At 41.8% G+C, this 14,035-nt stretch overlaps 1 protein-coding gene across 1 annotated transcript; it reads right to left on the bottom strand.

Annotated features, from left to right (window-relative positions):
• Positions 1-894: 894 nt before the first annotated feature.
• On the bottom strand, positions 895-12,978 carry LOC143038877 (eukaryotic translation initiation factor 3 subunit G-like; the record flags this gene model as incomplete). The annotated part of the gene is given in 7 exon segments (XM_076208542.1): positions 895-973; positions 7,152-7,234; positions 7,402-7,559; positions 10,280-10,424; positions 12,214-12,378; positions 12,554-12,789; positions 12,935-12,978. Coding segments are annotated over 7 exon segments (850 nt in total), but the record flags the coding sequence as incomplete, so codon positions are not given.
• Between the last annotated feature and the right edge of the window lie 1,057 nt (positions 12,979-14,035).

The raw sequence follows: 14,035 nt of genomic DNA on the forward strand, positions 1-14,035 counted from the left end.
TCCGACTCCACAGCCTTGGTGACCAGGAGTATATTAGGAAGAGTTAAGGACAGACTTTACTACTTCATAAAAACTCAACTGCCCTTAACAGCTTTCCTCCAATCCTATATATCTGCAGAGACTCCCTGTCTACCCAGTCATAATCTTTTTCAAGTCCATTAAGGCCCAAAAAGCATCTTTACCTTTTGCTAAAGCTTTCTCATGTATGTCTTACCACAAAAATGTGATCCACACAACCCTTACCTTTCCCCACACTGTTCATCACCAATTACTCACTTTGTCTCCTAATCCTTTCAATTAAAACCCTCATGTATGCCTTCACAACTACACTCAACAAACTTATCCCCTTGAAATTACTATTCACATTTGTCCCCCTTTCCCTTGTAAAGCAGAACTATATAGGCACTTCTTCAGCACTCTAACCTCCCTTAGACACACATTTAATAACCTCATTATCCAGTCCACTATTACTGTATCTCCATCTTTAGACACTTTACATAACACTCAAGGCAAATACAACCTTTAGTTAAAAATTCCTTTACTCAATTTGATATGAGCTACAACATTCTTTGATTTTACAGTTCCAGTGCAATTCTTTTTAATATTTAAAAAGGTTCCCTCAGTACTTAAAAGATAGTAAATAACATTATTTTCCCAGCATTTTTGGTTGGCACAAGAATTTTTTTGCATCCAAACCAATTTTTGCATGCATACTTAACAAGACTGACCAACCCTCCCTTGGGAGGTTTTCAATATTGCTTGGGGCATGTGATAATTAAATTTCTATATGGCATTATGCCATTCATATACATAAAACATATTCCCAAAGATATGTATATATATATTACAGCTTGATAAATCAAGCATTTCAAGGATTAAAAATAAGACAAAATATAGGTTGAATCTGTATATTCACCAAACCAATTACTCCACATATGAATGCTGTCCAACAGTTTACTGAGTACCTGATGGCCTGTGAAAGAAGAAAATACGTAATTAATAATACAAATTTTACATACATACATACATATACCAAGGCTCCCTCCCCCTTACAAGGGGGGTAGCCAAAAAGAAAAAGGCATAAAATCATTCCCACCCATTCCATCCCTGAATACACTCCACACCCCTCCACCCTCCCTCTTATCTTAGCACCTCCTGAATGACGGGTCATCCCTGCACCTTGTCCACTGCCCTGGGTCAGAAGCAGTGTCACAAGACACAGCACATCCACAGCAAGGCCGCTTCATTAAATCGGCGACCCCCCCTCTCCGTCCCCTCATTGCATAAAATGAGAGGACGGGGAGAAATCCCTTCGGGCTGCGTCAAATTTTGCTCACACATACTACCTCACCCCCCATCCACCCGCCCATTCCACCTCATGCTATCCCAATATCATCCATATACAACCATTCTCCATTCACCCCTGTCTTCTGTCCTCTCCCGTCCTTCCTCAACAGACATTCCCCTCTTCCCCAAAGCCCCCTTCACCCCATCCATCCACCTCATCCTAGGACGCCCCCCATGTTCACTCCCTCCACATCTTCAAATTTTACATACATATACCAAGGCTTTTTCCCCCTTACAAGGGGGGTATCCAAAAAGGGAAAGGCATAAAATCATTTCCACCCATTCCACCCCTGAATACACTCCACACCCCTCCACCCTCCCTCTTATCTAAGCCCTTCCTGGATGACGGGTCATTCCTGCCCCTTGTCCACTGCCCTGGGTCAGAAGCAGTGAAGCAAGACAACACATCCACAGCAAGGCCGCTTCATTAAATCGGCGACACCCCCTCTCCGTCCCCCCATGCATAAAAGGAGAATACGGGGAGAAATCACTTCGGGCTGCGTCAAATTTTGCTCACACACAATACCACATCCCCCATCCCATTCCACCTCATGCATCACATCATCATCCATATACAACCATTCTCCATTCACCCGTCCTTCCTCAACAGATATTCCCCTCTTCCCCAAAGCCCCCTTCACCCCATCCATCCACCTCATCCTAGTCTTTCTTCACTCATTCTTTCCATGTGTCCAAACCATCCCAATATTTTTTCATCAACCCTATCTCCCAGCTCCTTTTCCACTCGTACGCTTAAAGAGAGAGGTGAGAGAGGTGAGAAAGAGGAGAGAAGAGTTATTCTTTTATACATACACCAAAGGCCTTTTCCCTATTACAAGGGAGGTAGCCAAAAAACAAAGGCATAAAATCCACTGGCTGTTCAACAACAACAACAACAACAACTTATACATGGATGGGGTGGTTCAAGAGGTAAATGCAAGGGTAGTGGGTCAGGGATTGGAGATGGTTAAAGAAAATGGAGAAAAGTTGGAGGTGAGCCAGCTGTTGTTTGCGGACGACACTGCGCTTGTGGCAGGATCGGAGGAGGGATTGAGGAAGTTGGTGGCAGAGTTTGGGAGAGTATGTGATAGAAGAAAGCTAAAGATAAATGTGGGTAAAAGTAAGGTGATGAGATGTACAAGGGGTGAAAGTGGCAGTAGACTGGAAGTGAGCATTAAGGGAGAGCGACTGGAGGAAGTGGATAGTTTTAGATACTTGGGTGCAAATGTGGCAGGGAAAGGTGGAGTGAAAGTGGAGGTAGAATGTAGATTGAGAGATGCGAGTAAATGCCTTGGTGGATTAAAGAGTGTAATGAGGAATAGATATTTGGGAATGGATGCTAAGAGGAGACTGTATGAAGGAGTGATTGTGCCAACAGCACTGTATGGGGCAGAAACATGGAACATAAGAGAAAGAAGAGAGAAGGAGTTTGAATGTGTTTGAGATGAGGGGTCTGAGAAGTATGATGGGGGTTACTAGGCTAGATAGTGAGAAATGAGGAGGTGAGGAGGAGAACGGGTGGAAAAGGAGCTGGGAGATAGGGTTGATGAAAGAATATTAGGATGGTTTGGACACATGGAAAGAATGAGTGAAGAAAGACTAGTAAAAGAGGTAAGGAAGGCAGATGTGGAGGGAGTGAACATGAGGGGACGTCCTAGGATGAGGTGGATGGATGGGGTGAAGGGGGCTTTGGGGAAGAGGGGAATGTCTGTTGAGGAAGGACGGGAGAGGACAGAAGATAGGGGTGAATGGAGAATGGTTGTATATGGATGATGTTGTGATTGCATGAGGTGGAATGGGCGGGGGGATGGGGGGTGAGGTAGTATGTGTGAGCAAAATTTGACGCAGCCCAAAGGGATTTCTCCCCGTCCTCTCATTTTATGCAATGGGGGGACGGAGAGGGGGGGTCGCCGATTTAATGAAGCAGCCTTGCTGTGGATGTGCTGTGTCTTGCGACACTGCTTCTGACCCAGGGCAGTGGACAAGGTGCAGGGATGACCCGTCATCCAGGAGGTGCAAAGATAAGAGGGAGGGTGGAGGGGTGTGGAGTGTATTCAGGGATGGAATGGGTGGGAATGATTTTATGCCTCTTTCTTTTTGGCTACCCCCCTTGTAAGGGGGAAAAAGCCTTGGTATATGTATGTATGTACATCAAAATATGACTTTTATTGGTAGTTGTGTTACTTATGAAATATTATACCCCAAAAGATACATTTTTATCGAGTAGAAAAAATTCTACGCTAAAGTTTCAGCTTTCTTTTAGCGATAATAATATAAAAAAAAATAATTTTTATATCTTACTAAATATGTTAGGGCATGGGGGCCTTATTCAAGAATAAAAAAACTAGAACCAACATTTTGTCAAAGTTTAACAAGTACAGGTACTCCTCGTTAAACGACGACAATTGGGACCAGCGCGCCGTCGTTAACCGAATTGGTCGTTAAGCGAAAGTGTATACATACATGTACTGTATGTACAATGTCCAGCAATACATGTATCTTTATTTTCGTGTATTTTCCCTCTTTTATACAGTACATTAAAGCTTTATTTACAGTAAAATTACCGTATATGACCAAATACGCGTATGCTGACATTCCATATTGAATACCGGGGTATTTTTTTAGTTTCGACCATGGGCGCAATATAGCAATAGAAACTTAATTATTAATTTTGTAAATTAAAATGTATCAACGTAATATGCAATTTTGTGGGCGGAAATGAAAGTAAAAAATACCTTGCTACAAGAAAATATGTTAATGAACGAAGTCGGTAGCATAGGCTCGGGACACCATCTTGTCGTCTGCCAACGTCTCTCATGACGACGACAACGAGGACGAGCCAGATGACATTTAATTTGCAGGTAATGATTTATTAAACACAGGTTAGGTTAGTTTAGTTTAGGTTAGACGAATTAATTTATCATCCTTTCATTTCTTCGACATCGGCATCTATCATAACAAACATGGTGTACCATTCGTCCGACATGACTTCGTTACTTACGAAATCTGTTTTAGCATTTTTTTTTCATTTCCGCTCACAAAATTGCATATTACGTTGATACATTATAATTAATAATTAATTTTCTATTGTTATATTGCGCCCATGGTCGAAACTAAAAATTTACCACTACCGGTATACACTGTACCCCAGGTAGTTTTTGCAGCTTGCAGGATGGTAATGTAGACCTAAGCTTCAGAACACTTTACCTCACAGCTAATATCCACCGTACAAGTTCATTTATAACATCATACAAATTTGCCTCCGCCAACTTAATTATCGTACACGACGTCGTAACTTCGGGAGATTTACGTTAAACGACGTCATAAAGCCCGTCGTTACTCCGAGTTGTCGTTAAACGAGGAGTACTTGTATATCTTGCTATGAAAGTCTGCACATGCCCAAGAAAAATTTATGGCCCGGTATAGTAACACTCCCATTCTACACGGCAGTGTAGAAAACGATGCAACCCTGGCCGCCACCACTGTCCTGCGCGCATACCTTCCGATATTTACAGTGTACATAATAAAAGATACAGTACAGTACACTGTATATACAGTACATTTACATGCCTGTATTACAGTTATTACAGAATTATTAGTATCATCATTACAGTATTGTTATCATTACAGTGTTAGATTATTATTCTTATGTGTTTCTATGCCATATCATACATTACCTATACATATACTGCTACGAAAATCTACGGGTGTTAGGGCAACATTTTCGATGACTGGACTTTTGGCATGACCGGACCACCCTTCCCCCCAATTAGTCCGGGCTTTCGAGGTTCGACTGTACTTACTAGTATAGCCATCCCTTCTCTCCTTTGTCCTCTCTTCACTTCTTAGATCCTCCCAAATACACTCCCAAACTCAAACTTGCCCCTCGCCAGCCCACCAGCTCGACTGTCATCACCGTCTGCCAGGTATGCCGATTACCAGCTCACCTTCAACAGACTGCCTATACTCTCTCCTACCATGGGTATCTGCTGCCAGCTTGACTGCTGCCACTTGTCTGACAGATTGCTTTCCGCCACATGTGTGCCAGTTCACCTGATGCCACATCTGCCACATTGCCTGCCATCTTGCCTACCTGGTCTGCTGACTGCCAGATTGACTGCCTACACTCCTGCCTATCACAGGTATATTTGTGACCTACCATCACTAGATCATTTAGCAAACTAGAGGTATGAGCATCCCCACCTTGAACCACACACACTCAATGGAGATCACAAGGTCGTGCACCTTGACTGTGAAACCCATCATGCTCTGGTTGGCCTAATGCTCCACCCACTAATCATGACTATTCTGTGTATCTTTTCAAGATGTTGCAACCACACTCCAATACCACCATATGACATGAACCCAGGATGCATTCCAGGTACGAGATTCCCTGAGCAGCCTCCCGAGATGCACCAACTTCTTTGATGTCATCCAAGATGTACTACACAACTCTGGTCCCATGGGAATAGCTGAGCTGATGCCATTTTGTGGGAATTTTCCACAAATTTGTGGGAGAAATTTGATCACATGGGATGTTTTGTGAGCAAATTATATGTTGCAATGAACTTATTTGTGTATATAATAATTCCTTTTCGTGGGAAAAGATGTGGAAATTTTGTGGTAAAAATCTCTATCATTTGTGGGCACTGGCATAGATCACAGTGGCAACACTGTAGCTGAGTGCCCAGAGGATTGCTACCCTGTGGCAAATGGACTGCTGCCTGCTGCTACCCCTGCAGTTTGCTGGCCAGCCCTACCTCCACCTTCAAGTTCAGGCCCTGTTGTGAGGAAAACTACTGTGACAATTTCTTGTTGATGCTCCACATGACTTCACTTCAAGCCTCAATTTTCATGGGAGCAAGTTAGGAAGTTACCCTCCCTCCTTGGTCCAAACTGGGACACTACTTGAAACATACAGTCATCACATCCCTCGCCATCTCTTTCCCTCCCTCCTTTTCTTGCACTTAGAGTGAGCCCAATCATATTAATGATGCTCAACATTCATTTCAAAATAAACAAATGATCGCCATCAATTTGCCTTCAAACCAGCCTAACATATATATATATATATTTAGAAAGTCTTTTTTTCCCCTTACATGGGAGGTAGCCAAAAGACAAGGCATAGAAACCACTCCCACCCATTCCATCCCCTACATATTCCACTCCCCTCCCTCCCTCTCATCTTGGCACCTCCTGGATGACAGGTCATCCCTGCATCCTGTCCACTGCCCTGGGTCAGAAGCAGTGTTGGAAGACACAGCACATCCACAGCAAGGCTGCTTCATTAATTCCCCCCCCCCTCATGCAGAAAAGGAGAAGACTGGGAGAAATCCTTTTGGGCTGTGTCAATTTATTTTTCATACATACTCCCTCACCCCCACCCACTCCCCCTCATGCATCACAGCATCATCCATACACAACCATTCTCCATTCATCTTCTGTCCTCTCCTGTCCAAAGCCCACCAGAGAAGGATATTTTGATACTTGTTGGATGGCAGGAAATAAATCAGAAGAAAGTACTCTTCCTACCTACCTACAACCTCTTCTTCCTCTGTACTGTCTCAATTTGTCATTTATTCTACCCCAAATCTTCTCTCTTGGGTTTCTCATGCAATTTACCTACTTCCAAAGTGGTATATTTTTCTTTTATTCACATATTCTCAATCTCCATCTAACATTCTTTTGGTGTTTGTATTGTCCACAATTATTCAAATTCCTCACTCCTGCCAACTAGTTCCTCTTTCCCTATCCAACCTGTCTCCTACTACAATTAATATTAATGATAATGAAGGAAATCTTACTTTGCCCATTCCACACTAAGAATGAGATGATCGTAGCCATGACCATTGAGGTACTTAATGGCCTTTGCTGCATCCTCACGGCGCTGAAAAAAATAATATGCTGTCTTATACTTGCCCAACTGAGTCATGTCATCTATTTCTTCATAATAATCAAGAATCAACACCAAAAATATTGAATGAAAAAATATAGCTTGATATACAAAGTACTTGAAATTGAACAAAATATAAATCTCAACTTGAAATACTATACCTTATAGTTAATGAAAGCAAAGCCCTTGGATGTTCCTGTGTTTTTGTCCTTTGCCAAGAAGATACGACTAACTTCACCCAGTGGACGGAACAGCTCTTGCAGATCTTGTTCTTTTGTATTCTCCGAGAGATTCGTCACACGAACTGTAGCAGTCTCATCTGTCAAGATTGTTGAATTTTACTTCTCTGCTATGGGAAACAGTTTAACTCATGGTAGATGAGGAGATGAACCAACTACAAACCATGTCTACCAAGTACAGTCGCTTCTTAATATTCACAAGGATTATGTAACAGACTTGTTCATATGTTAAGACTAGCAAAGAGCGAGTGCAAAGCAGAGATGGGGTTAACTTGAGGGATGACAAAATAAGGTGAATGGATGAAGTAAAAGGGGCACTGGGAACAAGAAGAATGTCTGTTGAGCTGGGATGAGATAGGAACAAAAAATAGGTGTGACTGGACAGTGGTTGTGAATGCATGAGAAACTGACATGGCACAAAGGGATTTAATTTTGTATGGTGTTGGGTTATGGAGGGTAATATGCGTACCTTGGGTCAGGTCACTTACAAGTGGGAGTTCAACAGCCTGGTCAGCGATCTGGATGAAATATACAATAACCTAACATTTTTAATTCTAAATGCACAAAATAAATTTATTCCCCTAAATACGGAAGAATAGTAACACTCCCAAATTGATGATGGACAGGCTGAAAAATGAGATCAGAATGAAAATGTGACTTTATGGCTGGAAAAAAATACACCTTAGATCCAAATATAATATGGCAATACTGGTTAAAAAGAACACATGCACGGTGAAAATTAACTACTAAACTATGGTTGACAGACAAGTGAGAACCAACCCAAAGGGCTTCTTTCATGCTATGTGAAGGAGGATAGGGAGGGAAAGGTAAATGCAGTGGGAAGTGCTAAGGAAATGACAATGATGAGTGAGGAAAAAGGAGAAACAACGAATGATGAAGTGAAAGCAGTTGTTTAAATGATGAGAGCAGGTAAGGTACCTGGGTTGGATGGGTGTCATGCAGTGTGTCTAAAAAAAAAGGGACGTAGAGTGATGGTGGACTGGCTGGTGAGGTTGTTTAATGTTTGTTTAAGAGAGGGTAGAGTGCCAGGGAACTGAAGAGGGCATGTATAGTTCCACTTTACAAGGGAAAATGGACAAGTGCGAATGTAGTAGTTTCTGAGGGATCAGTTTGTTGAGTGTGGTTGGGAAGGCTTATGGGAGGGTTTTGATTGAGAAGATTAGGAGAGGAACAGAGGGAGTAATTGGTGAGGAACAGTGTGGGATTAGGAAAGGTAGGGGTTGTGTGGATCAGATTTTTGTGGTACAGCAGACATGTGAGAAAGCTTTAGGAAAAGATAAGAATGTTTTTTTAGGCCTTTATAGATTTGGGAAAGGCTTGACAGGGTAGACAGGAAGGTACTCTGGGAAGTATTACAGATATATGGGATAGGAGAAAAGCTGTTAAAAGCAATAAAAAATTTTTTATGAGATAGTAAAGCTTGTGTTAGAATAAAAAATGGAGAGTGAGCGGTTTGAGGTAAAGGTAGGACTTCACCAGGGATGTGTTATGTTACCTTGGCTGCTCAATTAATACATGGATGGGGTGATGTGAGAGGTAAACGCGAGGGTAATGAGCCAGGGATTGGAGATAGTTAAAGGAAATGGAGAAAAGTGAGAGATAAGACAGTTGTTTGCTGATGATACTGCATCTGTGGCAGGATCAGGAGGGATTAAGTTAGTGACAGAGTTTGGGAAGGTGTGTGAAAGAAAGAAGTTGAAGATAAATGTAGGTAAAAGTAAGGTGATGAGATGTACAAAGAGAGAATGTGGCAGCAAAGTGAAGGTGTGTATTAAGGGTGAGATACTGGAGGAAGTGAATAGTTTTAGATATTTGGGTGTGAATGTGGCGGGAAAGGGAGGAGCAGAGGTAGAGGTAGAATGTAGATTGAGAACCAAGTAAATGCTTTGGGAGATTAAAAAGTGTAATGAGAAATGACATTTGCAAATAGATGCTATGAGGAGAATGTGTGAAGGAGTGGTTGTGCTGACAGCACTGTATGGGGTGGAAGAATGAGTGAAGAAAGATTAGTGAATGAGGTGTGGAAGTCAAGAGGTGGAAGAAGTGAACATGAGGGGGTGACCAATGATGAGATGGATGGATGGGGTAAAGGGGCATTGGAAAAGAGAGGAATGTCTGTTGAGGAAGGATGGGAGAAGACAGAAGATTGAGGTGAATGGAGAATGGTTGTGTATGGATAATGCTGTGATGCATGGGAGTGGGGGCATGGGGTGAGGGAGTATGTGTGAATGATATTTTGATGCAGTCCAGAAGGATTTCTCCTCATCTTTTTCTGCATGGGGGGATGGAAGTTGCCAATTAAATGAAGCAGCCTTGCTGTCTCTTGCTACACTGCTTCTGACCCAGGGCAGTGGGCAAGATGCAGGGTTGACCTGTCATCCAGGAGGAGCCAAGATAAGGGGGAGGGAGGGGGGTGAATGGGAGTGGATTATGTAGGGATGGAATGGGTGGGAGTGGATTATGTAGGGATGGAATGGGTAGGAGTGAATTCTATACCTTTGTTTTTTGGCTACCTCCCTTGTAAGGGGGAAATTGCCATTGGTACATGTAATTTGTACTTGGAAATTATATGAATGAACAAAATTATTGTCTCAGGGAGTGGTATCTGGTGGCTACTCCATGAATTTGGCATGCAAGGAGAGAAAAGACAAGAAGAAGAAAAAAAAAAAAAGTAAGAAATTAGAATGTGGCAACAGAAAAAAGTTATACACATATATACATATGCACACACACACACAAAAGTAAATGAAAAACATCAAACACAAGTTGTCATTCCCACCTCTTCCCCTGTTTGGCATCATGGACTCTCCTTTCTTGTTGCCACCTTCTCGCATAGATGGGGGAACATATTTCCCGGGAACAGGACCTCCAGCCTTCTTTTGATCAGTTGGGGCTGGTGCAGCTTCTTCTTCCTTCTCCTCACCCTTAGAAAACCATGATCATAAATTTTAATTACAAGCCCCCCAATAGATGGTGCAGAATTTTCATATAGCCTCTGTTAAATGTAATGTACCAAAAATCCTTGATATCTAGACATTTCATTTATCTCACAGAAACAGTTTTGACATCCCATAAATACCAAATCTGAGCACCACTTAAAAACAAATTCTCATTTCTATCTATATACCAAGGTTTTTTTTTTCCACCTTACAAGGGAGGTAGCCAAGTCAAGAGGCATGTACCCACTCCCACCCATTTCACTCCCATCCACCACCCTTTCCTCCCTGATTTCTTTGGTCCTTATGGATCATGGGTCATCCCTGTATCCCACTCACTGCCCTAGGTCAGAAGCAATGTACCAAGACACAGTATATCTACAGCAAGGCTGCTTCATTTAATTGGTGTCCTCCCCTCTCAATTCCCTCATGCAGAAATCTTTTTGGACTGCGTCAAAATATAATTCACACATTACCACTCCCTGTCCCTCCTACCCTTGCATCACAGTATCATCTATACACAACTATTATTCTCCACTCATCCCTATCTCCTGCCTTCTCCTTTCCTTACTCAACAGACATTCCCCTCTTACTGAACACCCCTTTCATGTCATTCATCCATGTCATCCTCGGTCATCCCATCAAGTTCACACCATCCACCTCTGCCTTCCACACCTCTTTTACAAATATTTCTTCACTCATTCTTTACATGTGTCCAAACTATCCCAATACTTTCACTACCCAATCTGATCTTTTCCAATCCTGCTCTCCCCACCTCCTTGTTTCTCACTATCCATCCCTGTACCCCTACCATATATCTCAGACATTTCATCTCAAACACATTTAAACTTTTCCTCTCTAGCCCATACAGTGCTGTCAGCACAATCATCCCTTCATATAACCTCCTCTTTGCATCCATTCCCAAATGCATACCCATTTCTAAGAAATTCATATGGGAATACTAATATTTAGCCTTTGGTTAATCTACTCATTAGACCCTTTGGTACAGTGGTGTCTCCTAAAGCTAACTAAAATAGATAACCTACCTCCATTAAATTTGGATGAAACATTACCCTGACAAAAGTGATGTAATATTGCTAGTGACATCCCATTAAGCTCAATGGCTTCATCCAGCACTGGCCAGAATAAAACTGGTTGAGGACTCCATGGACATTTCTAATACTGCATTAAATTGTACGGCAAGATATGTTATATTTTCATCTGTGTGCTGCCTGAAGATGTATCACTATGTTGATGTTCCACAAGTTGATTACAATTGTCATTCATTAACCAGAATATGTAGGAAACATGACCTTAGCAAAGATGGGCTTTACCATTCCACACAACATATACCAAAATGCCTTTCCCCCTTATGAAAGAGGTGGCCAGCCAAGGCATACACCCACCCTTCAACCATCCCAAACCTATCCAACACCCAATTGTTTTTCTTTCTATCTTAGTTCTTTGTGGATGAAGCAAACCCCTTCTCCCACATCAGAAGCAATACATGACAGAGTATCTCCATAGTAGGACTCAACAGCCAAAGCTGGTTTACCCTCACTACTTCATTATAAGGTAACCTACCTCTCCCCTCCTTAGTTCACTTATGAGAAATACAGACCCCTCCCCAATTGGCATGATTTTTTTCAATGTAAATTTGTGGACTATTTTATTGTTATGGGCTGAAGTTTCCCAGCACTTCTATCCTTATGGACAATCTCATGCTACTTTTATGTTATCTTATGTATGGTTCTGTTCTACATAAATGGTTTCTTACCATGAGCGAGGATCTGAGGGGTTCTAGTTTCTCCTTGTAGGGACACTGTTTTGTCCAATGGTCTTCCTTACACAAACGACACCTCACAGTTCCCTTCTGTGCCTCAAGAAGTTTCTTCTTCATGTCCTCCTGTTCATCAGGTTCTTCATTTTTGTTTGTCAGGAACTGTTGGAAGTGTATATATGAATATATATATTACATACATATCCAATAAATAAAATAAAATTTTTGTCGTATGTTTCCATTCCACATAAAAATATATATGTGGCTGTGTTGCTAAAGATCAGCCTCACATTCTATAATAAAAACCTCACATTCTATATCAAAAAACAATCTTCACCTGCATAAAAACATCTTCAGCTGTAATGGTGGTGGCAGGGTTTGGACCTGGTTTATCATCTTTGCTCAGGCCAAACTTTTTCCAAGTTTTGCGCTCTGCAATAGATCTTGCCACTCGGTGTTTTTCTATACGATAATGGCTGATAATTTTAGTTTTCTTGTTATCATCATTGAACTTATATTCTGTGATGGTCTTATTATTCCCTTCAATCTTCTCCACTGAGGGAGGAAGGGCTCCTGGAAGGTAATGGCAGCATTCTTTTAAAACTTTGTGAGAATACAGGTGGCAACCATTAAATATATAATCCTTCAAAAATATAAATGCAAGCTGACTTCAATAATTAATGATACTCGTGATGGTCTGAAGACTTTTAACACATACCTTCTATCTCTTCAACTTCATCAGCCCAACTGGACTGCACTGGCCTGCAAGGAAAAGACAATATAAAAATTGAGGATACTTTTCTTAAACGAGAATAAGAATAAGAAAGAAAGAAAAAAGAAGAAGAAAGAAATATGCAGTAATGTTAATGTTTGTGAGTGATGCTACACTGTTAAATTATAATCCTTTATTACCTCTAAAGACTTACAAAGGGAGATGAACAAACTTTATTTGTAGCCACAACAGGCACACAAATTTAGTAAGAACCTTTGCAGTGTGTAGCAAAAAATGTAAAAATTAGATATACACAAACTGTGAGGAAAATGGTCATGGAGAAAATTAAATACATGCCATTACCCAGCCAACACAACTTCAAAATGGTTGATGTTCCAACATAGGTACCAATATGAGGTATGGTCTTCATCTTATAAAAAAGCAAGCTGCTTAGGCGAGGGTTCGAATCCCAGTAGGAGAGTTTATTTCCAAATGTCATAATGACACAAACACCAATATGAACTTTACTTATCTAGCACCTAATGAATTTAAAAGTGATGCCAGATAGGGGCATCAGAGAAGCATGGAGTTTGATGGTCTCAAGAATGTACTATAAAGACAGAAATACATACATATACTGATGACTTTTTCCCTTTACAAGGGAGGTAGTCAAAGTCATAAATCCACTCCCACCCATTTCATCCCCACATACTCTACTCCCATCCACCACCCCTCCCTCCCTCTTTTCTTGGCTCCTCCAGGATGACGGGACATACCTGCATCTTGCCCACTGCCCTGGGTCAGAAGCAAGCAACACAGCAAGACACAGTACATCCACAGCAAGGCCACCCCACCCAAATGACCCCCCCTCTCCACCCCCTCATGCAGAAAAAGGGAAGATGAGGAGAAATTCCTTTGGGCTGCATCAAAACATCATCCCTCCCCCCCCAATATCACAGCACCATCCACACACAACCACTCTCCACTCACCCCATCCCCTGTCCTTTTCCCTCTCTCCCAATGCTCCCCCACCCCATCACACCCTCAGTCGTCCCCTCATGTTTACTCCACCTCTGCCTTAAGGGGATCGTCCATTAGAAAATCGAA

The sequence above is a fragment of the Oratosquilla oratoria genome, chromosome 25 (assembly GCF_046742065.1).
Source record: "Oratosquilla oratoria isolate Oo_2021 chromosome 25, ASM4674206v1, whole genome shotgun sequence".
In the NCBI taxonomy this organism is placed as follows: Eukaryota; Metazoa; Arthropoda; class Malacostraca; order Stomatopoda; family Squillidae; genus Oratosquilla; species Oratosquilla oratoria.